Source organism: Natator depressus, chromosome 2 (genome assembly GCF_965152275.1).
Source record: "Natator depressus isolate rNatDep1 chromosome 2, rNatDep2.hap1, whole genome shotgun sequence".
NCBI lineage: Eukaryota > Metazoa > Chordata > Testudines > Cheloniidae > Natator > Natator depressus.
Genome location: NC_134235.1, coordinates 158,129,752 through 158,153,671, shown reverse-complemented (window position 1 = coordinate 158,153,671; position 23,920 = coordinate 158,129,752). Strand labels below are relative to the sequence as shown.

The 23,920-nt window shown below is 40.9% G+C and overlaps 1 protein-coding gene across 12 annotated transcripts in view; it reads left to right on the top strand.

The window, feature by feature from the left end:
• FHOD3 (formin homology 2 domain containing 3) overlaps positions 1-23,920 on the top strand; it is a 619,164-nt gene that overhangs the window by 326,693 nt on the left and 268,551 nt on the right. For all 12 annotated transcript variants that reach the window (XM_074945213.1, XM_074945211.1, XM_074945220.1 and 9 more), the window contains exon 5: positions 2,190-2,295. In XM_074945213.1, coding sequence (XP_074801314.1) covers positions 2,190-2,295 — 106 coding nt within the window. The remainder of the gene's footprint in view (positions 1-2,189; positions 2,296-23,920) is intronic.

The following is a 23,920-nucleotide window of genomic DNA, read 5'->3' as shown; positions in this document are numbered from 1 at the left end:
TGCATAATTACAATAGGACCTCAGAGTTATACTTCATATTTCTAGCTTCAGATACAAGAATGATACATGCATACAAATAGGATGAACACACTCAGTAGATTTTAAGCTTTGTAATGATACCCTACAAGAGACCTTTTACATAAAGCATATTCCAGTTACATTATATTCACATTCATAAGCATATTTTCATAAAGCATATGGAGTGCAACGTCACACCATTGACATCAATTTCTTTGTGAAAACATGTACAAGTTTATGTAAAACCAAATCATTAAGTGTATTGGTAATCCACAGGCAACATTAGTATTTGTGTTCACAAAGCAGCTAGATCCAGTAATATTTTAAATTTATTAATGCTTACCTGGTTAATTGATTTAGTCACCCCATCAATGGCTGCTTAATTAACTGTCCAGCAGCTTTGTGTAAGTTTAGGCATGTTTTTGAATGGCTTCCTTTTCTTTTATGTAAATGTTTCTCTCTATTCTGTTGGCATGTGTGTGCTAAATACCTGTACTGCCCTCTTCTCTTCAGCAGCTGAAGTACTGTAATCACCAGATTGTGCTGCATAAGAGACTGGTGGTCCAAGAAATGACTTGCATAAATCACCACAAGCAAATTTAACTAATGGCAAATTGTTAACCAAAGTCCAGGAGTGGTATTTTATTAACCAGAATGACACAGATGTAGTTAATTATTCTCACAATTATGGATATTGTTCCCGAAATCAACAAGTAGTACTGTTGCCATAATAATTAATGGTTAACAAAACAAACCGGTGATGCTGAAGTTACTAGTTTTCCCTAGTCATCTTATCACTATATATTAAAGGTGAATATGAAACTAATAATATCAAATGTGCAAAATCATGTCATTTGAAATTATACTTGCCCGGCAAAGTGAATTCTGATGATTTCCATGAGAAAAGATTCTTCCTTGCAGGGTAGAAGGACTTTTTAAGTGCCAGGAACTTAAATATTAAGGTCATGTAGTCCTACTCTGAGGTAACTGTAAATGTTGACTTTTTAATGGCAGCCACTGTATATGACACTGATTTTTGCATTATGTAAAATTTTACAATTTGGAATAGGTTTTATTCAGTTCCTACTATTTAAGAGAAAAACTTTCTGTGCTATTAGTCTTAGAAATGGATATAAACTTTAAGGGGGAAAAATCTAACCCTCGTGCATACAGTTCTTCTGGATGCTGTCGCTTCCTCATTTCTCTACATTATATTCCTATGTAAAAAAATCAACCAACCAACTGAAAACTTTGGGTCAAATCCTGCAATCCTGACTCAGTTTGTACTCTAGAAAAATTTCATAAAAGAGATGTACTTGTCTAGTAAATTCCAAAGGATGGTTATTAAAAATACCCCTATATTAAACATAAAATCATTTTGCATGAAATTTTATGAGACTTTTCCATAAGAACGTAGGGGGAATTAACTACCCTTGGTCATTAAATTTACCATTGTATTTTCTCACTTAAAGTTTAATTAATATCACAAATACTATGATAAAAGTAAATATTACAGTGCAGTAAATATCCGTATTTTAAATACTGAGGTTGAAATAATGCCAAGAGACTGAAATGGCCTATACTTGCTGATATTGCCACAGCTTCTTAGGGTTTGTCTACACTGCAGTTGAACACCCTTGGATGGTCATGTCCAGGGGCTTGCGGGGCTCGCTTGGGCTTGGGCTTGTGGGGCTCAGGCTATCAGGCTGTAAAATTGCAATCCAAGGGGGGGGGGGTCCCAGAGTTTGGGCTCCAGACCGAGCCCCGACGTCTACACTTTAATTTTACAGCCCTGCAGCCCAAGTCAGCTGACATGGGTCAGCTGTGGGTGTTTAATTGCAGTGTAGACATATCATGAAAAGGCCTCGTCTACACCTAAAAATTAGATTGACCAAGCTATGTTGCTCTGGGCTGTGAAAAAATTCACACCCTGAATGCCATAGTGTGGTCAACCTGACGTCCGGTATAAACGTGGCTTGGTTGATGGAAGAATTCTTGGTCCAGTTCTGACTTATAGAAAAAGAGTATGCTCATATCATTTCACTTGAATAGAAAGTAAAAACCACAGCCCATATATTTTAGTTCATATTATTGTGACAAAAAATGTTTCCTTGTCCTTGAGATTTGTAACGTAGTATCTCTGTTTTCTCTCCCTTTGTCTTCTTTGGCAGGATGACAAGGATTTGGTTCATGAGTTTGTTGTGGCTGAAGGCCTGACTTGCTTGATAAAAGTGGGAGCTGAGGCAGACCAGAACTATCAGAACTACATCTTAAGAGGTACAGTAAGTGAACGCAGAAGCTGTGTTTCCTGCAGTGAATCTCACTGACAAATCTGCTCCAACCTACTACATCAAGGATTCAAACATGTTTGAATAATTTGCAGTGGTTAGCTGTTCATAATTAGCTGGGTCTCCCAGTGAGTGAGTTTTTATATGTTGTGGAAGAGAGTTACTTTTAGAGCAGTGGAATAGATTCCATGCAAATACATCATCAGTCCAACATGACAGTCTCCTAAGCAAACTAGAGAAATATGGTCTAGATGAATTTACTATAAGGAGAGTGCACAACTGCCAGAAAGACCATACTCAAATAGTAGTTATCAATGGTTTCCTGTCAAACTGGGAGGGCGTATCTAGTGGGGATCTCATAGGGGTCTGTTGTGGATCTGGTACAAGTCATTAATGACTTGGATAATGGAGCAGAGAGAATGCTTATATAATTTGCAGATGACACCAATTTTAACAAGATGAAATTCAATAAAGACAAGTGCAAAGTGCTTTCCACAGGAAGGAAAAATGAAATGTACAACAACAAAATGGGGAATAACTGGGTGGGCAGTAGTACTGCTGAAAAAGATCTGGGAGTTACAGTGGATTGCAAGTTGAATATGAGTCAACAATGTGATACAGTCGTGAAAATGACTACTACCATTCTGGGTGTATTAACAGTATGGGAGGTAATCATCCCAGGCTGGTCAGCACTGCTGAGGCCTCAGCTGGAGTACTGTGTCCAGTTCTGGGTGCCACACTTTAGAAAAGATGTGCACAAATTGAAGAGAGTCCAGAGGAGAGCAACAAAAATGATAAAAGGTTTAGAAACCCTGACCTGTCAGGAAAGGTTAAAAAAACTGGGCATGATTAGTCTTGAGAAAAGAAGATTGAGGGTGGACCTGTTAACAATCTTGAAATATGTAAAGAGATGTAAAGGATGGTGATGAGTTTTTCTCCATGCCCCCGAAGGTAGAACAAGACATAATGGGCTTAATCTGCAGCAAGGGAGATTCAGGTTCAATATTAGGAAAAAGCTCTGGACTAGGCTTCCAAGAGAGGTTGTGGAATCACCATCACTGGCGTTTTTTAAAACAGTTTGGACAAACACCTGTCAGGAATGGTCTAGGCTTACTTGGTTCTTCCTCAGCAGAGGGCTCTGGACTTGATGACTTCTCAAGGTCCCTTCTCTCCCTACATTTCTATGACTCTATGATCAGGCCGTGTTAAAGGGGAAATGGACATATCACTGACTGGGAGGACTGGAAAATTTAAACATGACTAGGCGCATTCTCTTCTCTCCTCCCTTTGTCAATTCCTATGACTATGTTACTAAGCCCTATTAAAAGACTTCTGCAATTGCAGACACAATTTTATAGGATGTTTTTGAAAATTTGGCCTATTGAGTTTGAAAGGCTTCTTAGCTCTGTATGTGGGGGAGAGAACCATATCATTCACAGCATCAGTTTAAAAATCACCCTATCTCAGAAGCAGCAGTGGTTTTCATTTAACAAGAAAGCCCAGGTTGCAAGCAGTGGCAGTTACTCCAGCTTGTCTTTGCTCCTCTTTAGCCACCAAACAAGGGTTCCAGCCAATTGCAGCTTCTCCTTGCCTCCTTCTAAGGGGCTGGGGTAGGTGGGAGAGTGTTCATATGAGAGGACCTGTACAACCCTGATGGTTTCACCACCAGTAGCCCCTCTTGGTAAACAGGGAGACTCAAGAAGAATGCATGTTAGCCAGATGCTCCATTTAAATACTTCCATGGTGCTGTTTATAAGAGTCTTTACAGTTATCAGCCTGGTTCATTTACCTTTCATAAAACCCTCATCAGAAAAACAAACCACACACTGAGGAGCCAAATACAAATTAAATAGATAAATAGACAGAAAGCTGGCTTAAGAGCTAGGTATTCTAGATCTACATTATTTAAAATAGTACATTTGAGTTGAAAGTATCCCTTTAAATAAAACACTCAAAGACAGGACCAATACAGACAACAGTGTGTTAAAAACAAACTGCCTGTTTCTGCAACAGTAATGGTATAATAACTATACATGTTATTGTGAAGGCTCTGAGATGATACACAGCGAAGCAAGACAAGCTCACAGAAAAATAATACATGAACACTAAATAAGATCCTGTCTTTACAGCTCTGAGGAAAAGTTATGCAGAAGCAATTAGCCAGAACTACACTAAGGAAAAAATAGAAAAGAAAATAAGAAAACAAATACAGTGGGGAAAAAAAATCTGATCCTCAGGTGGTGTTCATTGGTGGAGCACCATCCACTGGCATGGAGCATCACTAATAAACACTAGCTGACAATCTGGCCCTCTATCTCTAGAGATTTTACGGAGAGTAAACGTTTCGGATATAGGAAATATCCAAGAGAATTTGCCAAATAAATTAGTGAGAAACATGGATCTCCCTCTAGGATTACAGTGAGTCTTCTTTACTTGAGCATAGTAATTGCATACAATAGTGCTAAGGTTTCAGAATAATAATCTATTAATATTAGGCAAGTCAGCTTTCTAATGCTTGCATTTGGCATTGTCTGTATGATGTGGCCTCATCTTTGCGTGTTCACAGCATGCTATCTGTACCTCCACCTTCTTGGAATGTCATTTGACATCACAGGTTGAATGAGTGGCAGTAACACATCCATGCACATCATCTGCTTTTCAAAAATAACTAAATAATGTATTTATGTATTCCCAGAAGGACATCGGAATGCCATCAGATTTAGGAGGGTTAAAATGGTCAAATTCTATACTTTCATGTGGGAAAACTGTATGTGTTATAGGCCTGATTCAAAGCAAAATGAAGTAAATGAAAGTTTTTCCATTGATTTAGGTGGGCTTTGTTTGGATCAGACCCGTAATACTGATGTTCACAGCATGTGCATATGAAGCTTGCTTTTCAGTGGTTGTACCAAGAAAACTGGTATCCAACCCTGTTGCCTTATTATCAACAGGTGACCATCTAGACAGGTTAAAAAAACTAACTAAATAAAATACCACTGTATGCAAGTGTGGATGAAAATCTTGGTTATTAAGTATTTATAGGGCTATGAGCCATATAAGGCACATCTGAAAGTAGAGTTTATTTTTGGAGATTTTAATGTTTTGCTGGTGGATCAAACTGCAGTCTCTCTCTCCCTCTCTCTCTCTCTCTCTCTCTCTCTCTCTCTCTGGGTATATATCCCTACCTCTATAAATGTAGTAAAGAAAAAAACCAGACATGTTTTAGCATTTTCCTATATCTGTGTTTTCTTTAGAAATTGAATTTAAGTCCTGACTGACTTTCAGGCTGCTTGAAGTCCATTATTATGTCAAGTCTTTGTCAGCTGTTTTCAGTTCCAGGAACCAGTATGTGCTTTCTGTATGTGCAGTGAGATAAAGATAGGCTTGCAAGTACAGTGTATCCAACCCTATCCAAAAATATGAGGAGGCTGTTGAGAAGAAACATTAAGTATACGTCATGTGAGAATAATATTTTTTTCTGATTTATTATTTTTGGATGACTGTAGGAAATGGTTTAAGGGTTTTCATGATAACCATGTATGTAATATAAATCTAATATGATGTTTTAGAATGTACAACTGTAGAGTTCTGGTTGAATCTAGGGATTTAAAATGCATCAGAATAGGAATTCGAGAAGCTGAGACAGTGCCATGGGCTTTGAACAACATGTTAAGTGATGGCAATACAACAATATAATGAGGTAGCATGTGTCACTGAATGCTTCCAACATGCAAGCAGGGTGTACCAGACTCCTAATACCCTTTGCAGTGGGATTTACCCTCCTTCTGGGGAGTGTTCAGCCTAAACTGCAAAAAGGATATGATTTGGCCCAAGTTTCTTATCCCAACTCAATTCCACTGTAGCCTTAACTGAAGGCACTATTCTTCTTCTTTTACTGTAGTGTAGCTATTAACTCCAACCCTAATCAGGACATTTCCTGACTTTCTAGTGCATAAGCATCCAACATTAACTTAGTTATTTTTGGTGGAAGAGTTTAAGAGGTGTTTAGTCAGAGAGATTTCTATGGAATTGGATGCCAGCATCCATGTCAAGACTTAATTTTCCAGAAGCCAGTGGAAGTCCAACAATCACGTTAACATCATTAGGTTGTTTAATGCCAGTCTTTGCTTTCTGGAACTAATTTCATGGGGACAAACTTTGCTTTTTGGGGGGTTTTTTAAGATTTATTTATTGTTTCACTCCAAAGCTTCCTGTTTGTGATTTTGCTTTTCTGGGCAGTTTAGAATAATCTACTGAGTTTCAAAGCAGAAGGTGCTGCCAGAAGAATGACTAGTCGAAAGAGTTTCATTTTCTATATTTAGTAAATGAGTAGCAGATAAAAGTGTGTCTATTGCGTAGAATACAGATGAACCAAGGACAGTTTTTGTAAACCTGTTACGTTGCTAAAGGGTGGGACACTTTTATCTATTGGTTGGTGCCCAACAAAGGAACATTGTATATGAATACCTTTGCAAATGGGTTTTCTTTTGTTATCCTCCTCCAAAGATCCATGCTATGGAGCACTAAACATTGCTTTGTCTCCAGGACATCCTGAAACAATAGTAGCTAGTGCCTTTTCTCTTTGTTTACTTTTCATCTGATGGTTATTTAGCTGCAGTGGTTATTCATTCTCAGTTAATAACCACTGGGCCTAAAGTTACTCAAATAATGTTCCTTTATACTAACTGAAAACAGACATGTTCAGAAACAGAGTCACTTTTAATCAACACGGGCCTGATTCAAAGCCCACTGTAGTCAATGGAAAGCTTCAATGGACTCCAAAGGAATAATGCCATCAGTGTGGTAAATACCATAGATATGCAATATACTCAAGAATAGGTCACTGATGTAAACACTAAAAAAAGAAAAGGAGTACTTGTGGCACCTTAGAGACTAACCAGTTTATTTGAGCATGAGCTTTCGTGAGCTCCAGCTCACTTCATCGGATGCATAGCATATTGTGGAAACTGCAGAAGACATTATATACACACAGAGACCATGAAACAAAACTTCCTCCCACCCCACTGTCCTGCTCGTAACAGCTTATCTAAAGTGATCATCAAGGAGGGCCATTTCCGATTTGTGCTGGAAATGGCCCTCCTTGATGATCACTTTAGATAAGCTGTTACGAGCAGGACAGTGGGGTGGGAGGAAGTTTTGTTTCATGGTCTCTGTGTGTATATAATGTCTTCTGCAGTTTCCACAATATGCTATGCATCCGATGAAGTGAGCTGGAGCTCACGAAAGCTCATGCTCAAATAAACTGGTTAGTCTCTAAGGTGCCACAAGTACTCCTTTTCTTTTTTCTTTTTACGAATACAGACTAACACGGCTGTTACTCTGAAAGATGTAAACACTGAGCAGGAAAAGGGTCTTTGTTAGACATAGCTGAAAAATAATCCAAAAAGGAAGATTTTCTATTCTTTTTTACTGAGTATCCTAAAGCATCTGTTCTATTGTTGAGTTTTCCAGCTACATCCTTAACAGTATGTTGATTCCAATGGAATGTGGATGGAGGACGGCAGAAGCAGTGCAAGTCTGGTGGTTTTGGTGGGGGATTTGCAGTTAATAGGGTTAGTTTAAAAATTTGAAAATATACTTTGTACCTTATAGAAATAGCCGTGGTTGTATGGTATTTGAATTTCCTGGGAGTAGCTGAGCAAATCTCAGTGTTGCAAGGTTTTTTTTTTATTTTTTTTTATTTTGCTGATCCATCAAACTGCAGTCTCTCTCTTTGGATGTGTATCTCTATATCTGTAGGTCTAGTTAGAAAGATAATATTGAGGTGGGTGTTATCAGAATATTAAAAGAGAAGATGAAAATGGAGAAAAAGTGGAAGAAAAATGTCCAGAGTTGGTAAGGCTTTAATTGTGCATTACCCTTTAATTTGGGGGATTCTTTGCATTTCCTCATGGATAAATTCTCTTTTTGTACAGCAAAGATCAGTGGACCCTAACTTTTTTTGTTCACACCCTCCCCTTACCTGTTCCGCGCCCCCTTGGGAGCTGTAGTGGGGAACCAGGCACCGGGGTTGGGAGTGGGGCCAGGAGCCAGGGCAGTAGGAGAGTTGTGGCCAGGTGCCAGGAGCAGGGCCAGAGCCATGGTTGGGAGTCAGGGCTGAGAGCGGGGTTGCGGCAAGGCGCTGGCAGTGGGGCTGAGGTCCGGGTGCCTGGAGTGGGGCCGGGGCGTGTATCCCTAACTGCCTAATTTTGGTTTCAAATCATTACCTAGTTGCTAAAGTTCAAGTTATGTAGGCTGTGGGTACCAAGTTATGTAGGCATAAAATAGGGACTTAAATGGGAGGCCAGGCCTAGTTAAAATATATATCCCTGTAGATCAAAAGACTAATGTGACAAGAAAAGTGGGACCTTCAGTCAATATCCCCATAATAACCTTAAGTGAAATTCTGCCCTGGGATCCTTACAGTCGGAGAATTTGTTTAAAAGTTTGTTTTTAAAACTGAATATAACCTACTAAGTAAACTTACATTTTTAGACAATATGGAGTTTGCAGACATTTAATGCAGTAGCTAATTTAACTCACGAAGAGTATTTTCACAGCAGTTCGCTTGAGTTATAAATCGAGTGTTACTCTCAACTTGACTGTCAACAATAATACACATGAAAAGAAACTTGCAATGAACATTTTCTAGTCAGGAACAGAGATGTAAGACTGCCTGTGAGCGCATGAGGCATGACCTTGTTATTTCGGTGCTCTAAGTAACCCAAAGAAAACATTCTAGAATATAATCAAGCTCGTTACACATGTAAGGTCAAAAAAGTACTAATCGTGTCATCTAAAACTAAAGATGTATCATTTCTGATGCTCGAATTTCCTATACCCAATACAGTCATTTGGACAGAGGAGTTGGGCTGTAGCAGAATTCACTGTGATAGGGCCTGATCCAAAGCTCACCAAAGTAAATGAGAGTCTTCTTGTTGACTTTAGTGGGCTAGGGATCAAGCACTAGGTTGTTGTGACGGACATAGGATAAGGAACTAAAATACCGTGAGGGAAGGTGACATGTTGGTTAATAGGATTAAACCTGACTGAACAGTTTGATAAACATAGCCAATGTGGCACTTCAGTCCTCTATTAACATGTTGTATTCTTCTGTCCTGTGAACGTGGGGATTTATTTGGTCTTGTGTGGATGAGATACATTGTGTGCAATGCTTTTCATGCTTCCACGATGCCTTTTTGGCTTTATACCAAATAAAATAAGCATGCAGTAAGACTTTGTAATTGGTTATTATATTTACCCTACTAATTTTACAAGGCCTTTTATGAATTTTAAATCATGTTATCATATGACATTTACCAATAGCACTGAAAATAAATGAGAAATAACTGCAGGAAACCCAAAAATATAATATCCCTTATGGAAAAAGTAACACAATGAGTCAAATTCTGGTCCCCAATTCATACCTATATTATTTAGGCAAAAAGTTGTTATATCGCATCCCCCAAGATTGTGCTAGTCAAGCACTCACGTTAAAATGGAACTAAATCTGATTTTAGAGCTCCAGTTTGGATTTTTCATTCTCTCCCTGTGAGACCATAGGCATGATGTCAATGAACTTCTCTGTGCTTCAGTTTTGTAATAGGTAGAATGAGCGTAACCTTTGTAAACTGCATTGAGACTTTTGGATAAAAAGCATATTGTAAATGTGAGAAGTTATTTATTATTAAATGATAAATCTTTCCTGCTTTGGATTCAGGCTATGCCTGCTACTGTATTAACTCAATTTTAATATCTATATTTTTGCAAACTTGAACAAAATAGTTTAATAATATTATCTATCTTATCAAAGACAAATAGAACAAAATATGTAAGGCCAATTACATTATGATTAGGTGTAATGGCAGAAAAAAGATTTCACAATTGGTAATGAATTTGAATACAATAATCAAATAATCTGATTTGCCATTTGTTATATAATGTCTGCTACTTCCAAATGAGTTCAGAAACAATTCTATCAGTCAGAATTTCATGTAGATACTCAAACATCTGATGGTCTGTGGATACCTATGGTAGCAGCCAATCAGTTTAATAACAGAACCTGTACTAATGCCCCCAGAAGTTATGCCTATTTATAAAACAAGAGGCATGTGATGTCACCTGAGCACCAGCTTTAGAACAAACGTCTATTCTTGTACATTCTGGGAAATCAGATTCCTGAAACAACTGAGAGCCATGGATCTGTTGTAGAACAGCATCTGGTTAATATCTATCACTGGACATGCCATGCCTGAAGGTGTTGAGGTGAGGTTAGAGGAAGGAAAAAGTGAGGGCTGAAGTTTTGTTAATAGACAATGGAAACAGTTGATTAAAATTCTCTTGTTGCAGAACCCAAACTTTAGCTGTCACTAGCTGAGAGTATTTCTGCTACAAGCCAAGTGCTGTGTGCAATGTTTGCTTTTTTACAGAGAAGCTTTCTCTAATTACAGTGGTGGATTGAAACAAATGGCGTTAGCTGCACATATGATGCTTACTTTGTGTAAGTATGATGAATAAATAAATTACATCATAAAGAATGCTAGATCACAGATTGATATGTCTCACTGAGTGACCAGTTGTGACTGAGCTGGTGTCACAACATAAAAGCGGATAGTCACATTTCAGGTTTATTAGTGAAAATAGAGTTAAATATCACCTAGCATGAATCTCATTCTGTTATTTCCCCATTCATTGTAAATGAAACCTGGATACTGGAAACTACCAAGCGTCTTTTAGAATGATATGCTGAATACCCCAAATAAATAGCATACCAGGAGAATTCAGCACATTAGTGGGCAGAAGCTTACCTTCATCTCTCATTTTCCAGGGCCTGACATCAAAACTTGCAGCCCCCACTCTGTGAACCTCCCCAACATTCATTATTCTATTATGTGCATAATTTCAAAGTTGACTGATTTTTTTCCCTAAGCATTCAAGTCATCTATAATGAGTAGTTCTTTATTTTTTGGGTTTTTTTAAAAGCATATAAAATCCCCTGCTAGTCACAGAACAAACACAGCATGGGCCTGGGCCTTTATTAGCTGCTCAAAAAAAACCCCTCAGCAATATTCTTAAAGCTTGACCATCTCAGTGGATCACCACCAAGAGTGAGCTGACAGTTCATTCTCTTGGTGCATTCCATTTTTGGTCCGTCTCCTGAGTCTGCTAACAAGAATGTCAATGATTTCAGTGTTGTAGACTCTGTATAGCTGGAAACTATAATAGAGTACCACTCATTCGTTTTATAAAAGGCTGCCAAGTAGCCATCGTATGAAACCACCTACACAGGATCTTTTGTACATCATAACAGTGAATGAGTATCTCAGTGTAATCTTCAGCATGAAAGATACAATCTAATAAAAGTATTCTGCTGCAACTGACTTACTTTCTCTTGGATTTAACGTAGAAGATCTCTCTCTGGAAAAGATGTTTCACATACTTGGACACCTGCCATGGGTGACATCTTAGTCCATATCATTCTAAGATCACTTAATAGTCATCAGGAGAGACAGACAGACAGACAGATGTGGTGATAGCTCAATACCTACCACTGCTATCCTAAGAAGGGCTTCAAAACATTTCTGTTCTGATTTAAAAGTACTAAAACAGTATGACTGCAGTTGACCTGTTACCATTATGTCTTGTGTGCCTGTGAGATTGGCTAATGTGCACGGGGTAAACACCCAGTTACATCAGCCCATTGGCTTTGAAAGAAACACTTGAATATGATACTCTGCTTTGCTAAAAACAGGGTATATTATACCATCAGTGTGATTACTGAGATGTACAGTGGGCTGTCTTGGTTCAGTAGCTGAGCCCCTCTGGCACCTCTGGGAATGTCTCTTTAAGACTAGCAGAATTTGTTTATTTGTACAAAAGAGTTTGACATTGAAAACGTACAATTTTAAAGGCAGAAAGCATCCTCCTTCCTTTCCCTCTATGCTTATAACAAACATTTCCTTTCCACAGTTCCCATCTGAACATTTTTAAATTACATTTTTATTAAAATTGATTTATTAATGCATTCCATGACTGTTTCCTACAAAAAATATAATCTGAAGTGTCTTTTAGGCTGTAAAATGATCCTTCTCTTCCTCATCCCTGGATATGATTCTGATCTATGATACATCTGCAAAGAGAGTCAGTTTATCCTAATACAGATTGTACAGAGTATGTCTCTTTCCAGTCTGGGATGGGAATTGGCATTGAAACAAATTTGAGTTCATAAGTTTAACCTCCATATAGTAATTTACAAGTCTACAAATAAACTGAGCTGTTCCTTCCTCTGTGCACAATATGAAATGCCCTTTCATGTTATGACTACTGATGAGGAGGATATAGGATTCTGAAGGTCTACATGGAATTCAGCAATAACACCATAAAATTATGGATTTCCCTTGTTTTTAAAGCTGACTGTGTCTGGAAGGCTTCGATTTGCTTTCTGCCTACATGAAAATTAATATGCAATTTTTGTGTAATTTTATGCTTTGTGAAATTCCCATGAAATGTGACACTTTGGGCTATGCAGACTCTGTGAAAAATGAGGAATTGAACCATGAAAAATGCACATCCTTAACTACTAAGCAAAGCATAAGTGGTCCTGAAAAGAAGTCTCTGGGGTCTTTAAAGCCATTTTGAATGGAACCAGTTTTGAACACAGTGTGCTGATACCAGCTAGTAGGAGTGTGGGGCAAGGGTGGGGCTGGCACTGTGTGAAAGAATATTTCTCCCCCTGTTGTTGTTGTGGGGTTTTTTGTTTGTTTTTTGCTATAATCTTTGAGTTTGGTGTATAGCAAGACTGATTCATGAGAGAGAATTTGCATGGAGTAAAGAGTGTGCTTACACACACAATGCACCATGCCAGTAGGCAGTGGTTTTGTAGGTTATAAACTGTTAATACCCCAAACCATACACTACTGGCCAATGTTGGAAAAACAACAGATTTACCTCTCTCTATCCCGCCACTTTCAAACATGGTGCTCTGACACGCATCTGGAATAGTTGTGATATCACTAGTGATCCCCAAAACTGAAGTACCTCATGGAGGAATTCAGAGTAGCAGCTGTGTTAGTCTGTATTCGGAAAAAGAAAAGGAGTACTAGTGGCACCTTAGAGACTAACCAGTTTATTTGAGCAAGATGCCCTGATCATGGCAAGTGGAAGAGATTAAGAATTTTACAGGCAGGAAAAAACGTTTCTTATACCTCATGGTACTATGAACAACAAGAACAAAAAAGTCTGAAGTATTTTTAAAATCAGTTTAATCTAATCAGAAGCTACAGGCACCATTATGCACCAATCATAATTGTATAGCCATTGCATGATATCACTACAGCTTAGAGCTAAAGTTCTTGGGGAGTCTTAAGTGTCCATTGCCACACTTTAATTTGTTTGGCTTTCTTCGAAGTTTAACCTTACCTCTGAATATATTACGTAGGTACTTGCACAGGGTCTGCCCCCACGGATCCCATTGCAGAATCAGAGCATTATATTGCAAGGTCTTTGAGGAAGAGCTTGTCATTTATTTCATCTTTGTATACTGTTCCACACACTGGGGCAACGATCCTTACTGGGACTTCTTGTTGCTTCTGTAATACAAATATTAAAAGAGACTAATGAATTCAAGCAGAAAAAGATTAAGAAATGAAAGTGTTAAAGTGCTCCTAGTCGCATTAGCAGGCCTACATAGCGTATATGGAACATGTTGGTTACTAGCTAGGCTATTAAATGTATATCAGACTATATATACAGTATTTGCAATGAGCTTGGGTTAATGAGAGGATGAGAATATATTTTCCATTTCCTGACTGGAGGGTGTTTAAATTTGAATTCTGTTTTCCATATAATAATCTGTTTTTATTTAAATAAATAGCCAGTGATTAAAAATGTAAGCATTGAAATCATTCCAATGATATTTTGACATTTAAACTCTATGGAGGAGAACAAGTAGAGGAGGGCTGAGTTCACTGTTTTGTGGGTGCTGCTGTTTGGCTGGGGATGTGTTTTGCTCAGGAAGTCTCAGTTAACAGGAGAGGTGCACATCTGTATCTATGCAAGGAAACACACTTTGTGCATGTTCATTTTTTACTAAAATATAGAGGAGAGGATTGTAACCTGCTGTCATATACCTGCTTACTCCCCTGAACAGACTTACCCATGCTGGGTGTTACAGCACTGGGAGGAGAGCAGTCTCCAGGCAAGTACTATTCTCCACCTCCCTGCAGGTTCTCAATGAGTAGATGGGCAAGGGCAGGACTTAAGTAGATCCCTGGATGCACTGGCCAGCACAGCTGAGCCAACGTACAGGGGGAAGTAAGCTGCTATAAGTATAGACCAGTAGTACAGATTGCTTTGCCCATAGAGCAAGGCTGGGTAGAGAACTGTGATTCTCTGTCCCCTCCTGGGAAGGTGCAACTATACACTGCCCCTTACTTGGTGCAGATTGTAGAATTACACTCTAGTCAGAAAGAAAAGGAGTACTTGTGGCACCTTAGAGACTAACCAATTTATTTGAGCATGAGCTTTCGTGAGCTACAGCTCACGAAATACAGCTCATGCTCAAATAAATTGGTTAGTCTCTAAGGTGCCACAAGTACTCCTTTTCTTTTTGCGAATACAGACTAACACGGCTGTTACTCTGAACTCTAGTCAGAATTATATGAAACTTGTGAATTGCAGAAGAAATGGTGGAGAGACCCTAAAGTTGTGAGACTATATGTAGTTTTCTACAGTCACCTTTTACTTCTTTCCCAGATTTTAAAACAAAAATAATTAAATAATCACAGTAGTCAAGCCAGCTAAGAAAAATGTGCACATCTCCCGCCCCCTAGTGATGTGATATACGGATCTGGGCTTCATTAGGCTGCTGACAATTTAGTAGATAGCCACTGGCCATGCTCAGGAGGGATTTTTTTCAATAGTTTGTGTCTTAAAAAATTTTTCCTGTAAAACATAACAGAGACCCTTTTACGTGCACGTTTCTTGCAAAAATGTATTGCACTTTGCCGCATGATTTCCATCTTGCCTTACAGTTCAATATTGGATCACACAAGCTTGCCATAGAATGCCATAGAATTTAGGCTAAACGTATCCAGAACATCCAGGTCCAGCCTATAGTATATAAGTACATTGTAATCTTCATTAACCAATCATACTGCATGCTTGATTTGTTCAAATGTAGGTTATAATACCTACATTCTTTATAATAATGAAGGGTTTATTTTATTTCCATGGGTCCGATTACTCTCTCTTTCAATGATGGAAAATGTGGACAGAAGTGATGCTTTATTAGCCAGCAGCAAAAGAGTGAATACTTGATTTAAAGGCTCTGTTGATGATGGCTCTCTTCCATTTACGAGCTGGAATGATGTGAGTTAATGGGGTGACTTTTAAGTCAATTCCAGTTAAAGAAGTGTTTGGGGTTTTTTTTTAATTAAAAAAGTTCTTGATCTGGAGGAGTTGACTAATTTGCAGTTAATGTATTGTTTCAGAAAAAATTGGAGACAGATCCTGGTTATTGGCCTTGATAAAATATCAAACTAATAGGGCTTGTAATCTAAAGAGCCAACTCCTAAAATCTTCAAAATGAATTAGCAGTACAAGACAATGAACTGGTATATTGTATTAAAAGGTTACCATTCAGTGTGTTTATATTTAAAAATCTTGCATTGATTACAGTATTAATAGCTCTTGGGAGGATGTTTGTTTAGTTAATTAAGTGTATTTAAAAGAGGCTCTTTGTGTTATGGATTACATATAGCAAAGCATGACTAATGGAGATTGTTGCTCCACGGCTAGTGCTGGAACAATCCCTCTAGCTAGAGATTACCAAACTGTAATTTATTTATTACCAGACTGCATACCGATTATTAGCACAGCAAGACGGATATGCTTATGCAGACCAGAATAATTTTATTTGGAAAGAAACTTCTTTGAATAGGTGTCCGTGTGAATCCCATTGTGGGTGCGCAGTATGCTGATGCACATAAGATGTTTTTTTTTTTCAGTAGTTGTGCACGTGCCCTGTGATGTCTTGTGCTCCCACATGAGGACATGAAGAATAGAGCGGCTTCAACCCTCCCTGAGTTTCCTTTTACTTCCCATGGCACTGAGATCGAAGTCAGTGAGTCTCCAACCTGCTACACACTTAAAGACTTTAATATCTTTTTTTTCAAGCCACTTTGTGAAGATATCTTTATTTTCACACACATACACGAAGAAGAAAAGTTACCGGTGACTCCCAGCCCTTGTAGGTACGCCCCCTCTACAGTGAGGTGGGGCGAGACACTTTATGCCAACCACCGTTCCCAGGGCAGACTCCAAATCTTCAGATTTTATACTTTCTCTCCCCTCCCTGGCATAATCACTGTCTGTTCTGTCTTGGGAAGATCCACATTCCTGAAAGATGTTTGGTGTGCAAATCCTTCTCCCTGAGGATTTGCTAGTCTACGAACACATGACTGAAGCTACATCTACTCAAGCAATTGACGGGCATTACTTCAGACCCAGAAGAGATGACCACTAACAAAGAACAACGCAAAGGGTCATCATCAGTGAGTTCTTCCATGAGCAGACACCATACCCAGGGGCAGGGCCATCCCTAGGGAGGTGCAGGGCCAAGGGCAAATCAGCCTGTGTGGGGCCCTCCTTAACATTTTTTATTCAGGTGAAATCTGGTTACTGTGAACTTCAAGAGCAGCGGCTGGCCGCAAGTTAAATATTGATAGTGCCCAGCTGTATAATTACAATGTTGTTATATTATATTGTAGCTCTTTTTTATAATTATAATGAAGTTCATATAATTAAAAAAAACTCACCGATCATGATCAGTGTTGCGCCGTTTACATTCTGAAATCCACCTTCCTGGACTTCCTTGCAGCAAACTCATTTCCCAGGTGCATATGGTCTTGCTACCCTCAGTGGACTTTTTTTAAATGTAATTATACATTTGCAACTCTGAGAGCCCATTTCTTGGGAACTGGGTGGCTCTTGGAGTTCCTATATGTGCCCTGGTGCTGGGGGACACCAGGACCCTCCAGCATGGAGATGGGGCTCTAAGATCTGTTTTCTCTGGGGGCTGGGAGGGGGAGGGGAGGCAGAAAAGCAGACGGATTGAGGGACCCCAGTCCTGGAGGGAGGTGGAGAGAGCAGAGTTGTGGGATCCCAGGTCATGGTACTGCGGGGAGGAGGAACCCAAGGTTGGAGAGCTGAAAGGCAAGGAGGACCCTGAGGCAGGGGGGTGATAAGTCTCACCTTGGCCTGGAGGTGGCATTGGAGGACCCCACCCAGTGCAGGGGGATGGGGAGAAAGGGCACTGGGGGGACACCAGTGCTGGGTGACAGGCGAGGGCTGATGGAGACTACTGGCTGGCACTCACCTGTGCTAGGGACAAGGGGGTCCCCTGTGCTGATGGAGGGTCCCACCGGAAATGGGAAGGGTCCATCCAAGGTGGAAGGGTAGGGTCATAGTCAGCCTGCCCTGGCACTAGTGGTTGTGGAGGGGGTGCTAGGACCCTGTGGCAGCAGGCCACGCTGGGAGCTGGCAGAGTGGAGCTGAACGAGCTGGGGCCGGGTCTCTCGCTGCTGCTGCCACCGCAGAGAACAAGCCTGAGCCCAAGGGGGCTGCAGACAAGAAAAAGAAAATAAACGTCTTGGCCGGTGAGTGCGGGACGCAGGCCCAACCCCTGCTGCCGGCACCAGGCCCCCTGCTAGTCCCCTGGGCCGCCCTGCCCCCCCCGCATCCCCCTGAAGAGCGGGGCCCCCCAAGCATGGGGCCCGAGGCAGTTGCCCAAGTCTGCCCTATGGATAGGATGGCTCTGCTCAGGAGTCCAGCAATGAAAGGAAAGCAGGAAATACAACATCATCAAAATCTGCACTGGCTACGTTGACACTACCTTGGCACTGGTTACCACTACACTAACGCTCGTGACAACTTCCCCAGTATTGCCACCAACACCTCGAGTGCTGTCTAGTTGACACGGCACTTACAATGGCATCATGGGGGCAGACACCAGCACCTCAAAACAAGGGTGAGACTGAAATTCAGAACCAAGCAGAGACCAAACATGGCTCCAAGCATCAGGCAACACTATCCCATAAGGAAAAGATGTATCAGTCTTCCAAGGACAGGGTGTATAAATCCTCTGCTAAGGCAGGAGCGGTGCATGGTAAACTGACATTGACCAATGAAGACACTAACATTGACTGTGGGGCTGACTATGGGACCAAGTTATGCCCTTGTGGAACTGTTGACATCCCCTTGGGGATGTCATTGATACCAGGATGGCACCCAGCGCTGGAACCACACTCCAGTGCACTGCCATTCAGAGAATCTTACTCTTATCCATCATTATTGGATTATGCCTTTGGTGTTGAGCAAGGATGCCTCTCCTCTGCCTTGGAAGAGCAACTGTAGAGTTGTTATTATAGATCCCTCTTGCGCCACCACACAGGCAGCATGAGTGGCATTGGGATGACCAGCCACAACTGGGTCAGTACCCGTAAAACATGCTGCCTTGGCAATACTGGCTCTACTGGTGGTTATCACCTCAGGTTTTTTGTATCAGATTCTGCTCCTGTGTGTCCAGGAAGAGGAGGAAATCAGGCTTCCCAGTGACATCACTACTCAGGCCACCAACACCAGAACCCGATGTCAGCACCCAAGAGCTGGGGATTGCAGAAGAACAGCAGTTTTCTGCCAAAAGAATTGTCGTCATTGCTTGAGAAAAAACAGTTGCACCAGCACCCGCCCTGGCGGTTGACTATTTTAAAGCCTTTCAGGATCTGCTAGCTTGCATTGCAGAGATATCCTAGATATTGAAACCATGGTCAGATAAGAGAAATCCCATACGCTCTTTGACATTCACTGCATGAGCCCCAGCCACAATCATTCTCCTCATCAATGATGGCTTATCTGAACCAGCCAAGAGGTGCTGGCAAATCCCAGATACCAATCAGCCCATATTTAAAAGTCTGGAGAAACATTATCAGGTGCTTCTGAAAAGCCTGAAGCACTTTTACACCCTTCCACTCAACCCAAGGTTATTGGTTCTTGCAGCAGTGCAGGAAAAGTCAAAATTGATGAAAGGCACACCCAGGACAAAGACCCAAAAGCTGAACCTTTTTGAGTGCAAAGTTTATTCATCTGCCTCACTGCAACTCTGTGTGGCAAACTGCCAGTGTTGTTTGCCAGATATAATTTCCCAATGTGGGAAAGGGTGACTCTCTTATTAATTCATTAATTAGTAGAATTAAGAGACAGAATTAAAGAAGACCAAATGTGTGTCAGAAAAGTCTTACAGGCAGTGATGGTCCCCTTTGACATAACCACAAGGACTTGGCCACAGTTGTGACCATGAGATGGGCCTTTTTGCTGTTGGCATCTGTAATACACATGCCCATTCACCCCCCAGTCCAGTTCCCCAGACCACTTGGACCTGATGTCACAGAACCGTGGCCAGATACTCCATCCAGACCCAAAGTCATTGTACCCGACAGTGTAGTTGTTGGCTGGTTGACTACCACAGAGACTGCTCCCTGCAGGTCCATGATACAGAGCAGGAAAAATTACTGGTAGAAGGACTGTCTCACAGTGATTTCAGTTTTCTGTGTGCAGTCATGTTCATTCTTTTCTCACCCAGTGGTATTAAAGTTCCTAAAGGGATATTATATATTTAGCCACAGGAAAGAGAATGCCTGCCTGGAAACTCAATTTAGTCCTTCTGAGGCTCATGGAACCTCCATTTGAGCCTCTCTCAGAATGCTTCTTGCACCACCTCACGGTGAAGACTGTATTCCTAGTGGCAACCACTTAGGCCAGAAGAATAAGTGAGCTTCAGGCAGATATGGCCAATACCCCTGTGTCACTGCATCCCATATTCTTCATATAATGATGATATGATTATGACAAATTATAATGTACTTTATGCAAGATAAGTCATGTGAGATGTCATTGGAAAAGTTATGATTTGCTGAAAATGATTATCCTGTTTGTATGCATGTATCATTTTTGTATCTGAAGTCATGAATATTGATGCTTTCAGTCTTGATAGTGGGTGGGGAACAGCCTATTCAGTGCAATGGGCCATTAGGAAAAAACAGTAGGCCTTAGGAGAAGCTTATTTCCCATCTGAGAATGCTACAGACAGCCTCCAATTAATAGCTGCTATGACTCTACAAGGGCATGTGACAAGACCACATGTCTCTAGACTCCATCTTGAGATGTTAGTATTTTTCCACAGACTGATCTGGGAACCAAGCTTTGAGAACAAAGGGTTACCACCATATGCAAAAGCTATATATAAGGCAGGAAGTGACACCATCTGGGGTTCTTCACCTCACACACAAGAAGACTCCTGGAAACACCTGAGGAAAAAGTCTGAACTGGGGGAAGTGATGGACCCAAGATAAAGGCATTTTTGGCTTGTAAATAAAACATCTGGGGATTCCAAACTGTAAAGCAAGTGCAGCTTGCCCCTTAAGAATCTGCAGCCTACTTGTATTATCTCTTAGGCTGAGAATCTGCTATTCATATCCAATCTATTTAGTATATTAAGTTTAGTTTGTGTTTTTGTCTATTTGTTAGGTAATCTGCTTTGATTTGTTTGCTATCACTTATAATCACTTAAAATCTATCTATCTTTTGTAGTTCATAAACTTGTTTTTGCTTTATCTAAAACAGTTAGTTGGACTGAAGTGTGTGCAAATCATAACTCAGGGGCAAATTCCTCTCCAGACTGAGTTGAGGGGTGAATTTTATGAGCTTACACTGTACAGTTCCATGTGCAGCACAAGATGGTATAATTTTGGGTTTATACTCCAGAGGGGGTGTGTGCCTGAGGAGCTGGGAGTAGCATTCCTATGCAGGGGCTGGTCAGAGAGCCTGCATGCAACTGCAGCTGGGTATGCCCCTACCTGTATGTATTCTGGTGAAAGTGCAGGCCGGAGGGCTTTGTAGCTTGTCACAGCTGTACAGTATGAAAGGGAGCCCAGCTGGTGGGTCAGGGGTCTCAGTTGTACCCCAGTTCCAGGTGGCACCCCAGGGGGAACCCATCACACCCCCATGCAGTGTTCTGTAAGGACAAGGTGGTGCACCTGAGTCAACCTGCCTGATCTTTCCCATACTTGTTACTGGGGAAAAAGAAATTACGCAGCCTACATGTATGCAGGATTTTACTTTATTACAATGACAAGACTAAGGGCTTTTCTACACTACCCACTGGATCAGCGGGCAGTGATCGATCCAGCAGGGGTCAATTTATCACGTCAAGTATAGACATGATAAATCAACCGGTGAGCGCTCTCCCGTCGACTCCAATACTCCACCAGAAGGAGAAACGTAAGCGGAGTCGACGGGAGAGCGTCAGCTGTCGACTTACCGCAGTGAAGACACTGCGGTAAGTACATCTAAGTACATCGACTTCAGCTACGCTATTCACGTAGTTGAAGTTCCGTATCTTAGATCGACCCTGCACAGTAGTGTAGACAAGCCCTACATCATTTAAACTGTTGTCCCATCTATTTCCAGCCATAGCCAGGCATTCTAAAGCTCAGGTTATCTCATTGCACAGGATATTGAAATAGATAACACAGTGCATCTCACTGAGTTACAATGTGATCTATGCCATCATGTGCCAGCAGTGCCCCTTTGCCATGTGCATTGGCCAAACCAGACAGTCTCTATTGCAAAAGAATAAATGGACACAAATCAGGCGTCAAGAATTATAACATTCAAAAACCAGTCGAAGAACACTTCAACCTCCCTGGACTCTCAATATTAACAGACTTAAAAGTGGCAATTCTTCAACAAAAAAACTTCAAAACAGAGTCCAACGAGAAACCATAGAACTGGAATTAATTTGCAAGCTTGACACCATCAAATTAGGCCTGAATAAAGACTGGGAGTGGATGGGTCACTACAAGAACTAAAAACTAATTTCTCCATGCTAATTTCCCCCTACTGTTACTCACACCTCCTTGTCAACTGTTTGAAATAAGCCACCCTGATTACCACTACAAAAGTGATTTTTCGTCCTGTTGATAATAGCCCACTTTAATTGAATTGTCTCGACCCCCCACTTCGTAAGGCAACTCCCATCTTTTCATGTACTGTCATATATATGTCTTCCTACTGTATTTTCCACTCCATGCATCTGATGAAGTGGGTTTTAGCCCATGAAAACTTATGCCCAAATAAATTTGTTAGTCTATAAGGTGCCACAAGTACTCCTCATTTTTGTTTTTGCTGATACAGACTAACATGGCTACCACTCTGAAACTAGTTGGCTGGTGTAACTCTCCCATCAAACATCAAGGCTAACTCCACCAGAGCTTGAGCAATATTCTCCACCTGCTACAGGAATTTGTAAGGCAGGAATGTGGAATTACTCACTGACATTTGTCAAACACGATAGCTTGGATTTAGCTGATAGGTCAGAGAGCGGAGTCCCTATCTGACTGATGCAGCTGAAACTCTTCATTCCCACCACCCTAAGGGGATGCCGCTTGCCAGTCATCTACAGTGGGATCGACACTGACATGTACTCCAAGAAGAGAGAACAGCTACCTACCCTTTAGTAACTGTGGTTCTTCATGATGTTGTGGGCAGTGTGGATCCCATGACCCACTTTCCATCCCTGCTTTTCAGAGTCCTCAGCAACATGGGCTTTGAATTGGGACGGAATTGAGGGAGGATCGCTGCCATTCTGTCCCTGGTGCCCTTATTATGGGAGGCACAGGGTTCATGCACACCCTGACGGACACTCCTACTCAAAAAAATCCAGTCTTGTGCACAGGAGGCACGTGCACACTGGCAATGGGATCCATTGTAACTACAATATCTCTAATACCCACAATTACTCTAGGGTAAAAGTAATAAGTCTTTACTTCAATATGACGAATGTAAAACCTTTGTTTCTCTCCAAGCTTACCAAGGCCATGACAAGGAAGGAGGAATAAAATAATGCAGATTTGTATACTTACTGTATGTGTGGATAAAGAACATAAAGAAAGCTGGGAGGCTATTCCTATTAGTAAATGAGAAGCTGTTGAATCATGTTGTTGTGTATTTCATACAAGTTTAGATAGGAATTGCTTCCTTGCAATAGAAAATAGAAATTACCTTAATTTTTTGGTCAAAGGATGACTGTAGCTACTATTATTGATTGAGATTCTCCTCCCATTTATAGAGCTGTTTCCTGTGCACATTTTAGAAAGGAAAGGAAATCTAGGCAGTGAATATGGTCTCTTGTAGGGTGGGCTTGTTTGCCTTTACCTGCCTAATATCTTGTATTTCGAGTGGAGAGCATTTGTTGGCTCTGGGGACTGCCTACCAGTACTGACTCTGGTGCTGATTTACAAATCCAGATCAGCATACTGTACAACTCGCTGGGCTGGGCTGGATATAATCCAGAGCTCCCACTAACACAAAGTCTGCCCTGAGGTCGCTTGCAATGGGGCGAGGCATCCATAACTTCAACTCTTCGGGAGGCTCTCAGCCAGCTAGCATAGTCGCAAACTGAGCAATGCTGCGTGGGGGCAAGAATATGACCAATGTGCCTGGGGATACACTGATTCAGTGTGTCTTCTGGGCTGCTGCTGTCTGGCTACAAGTCCAAG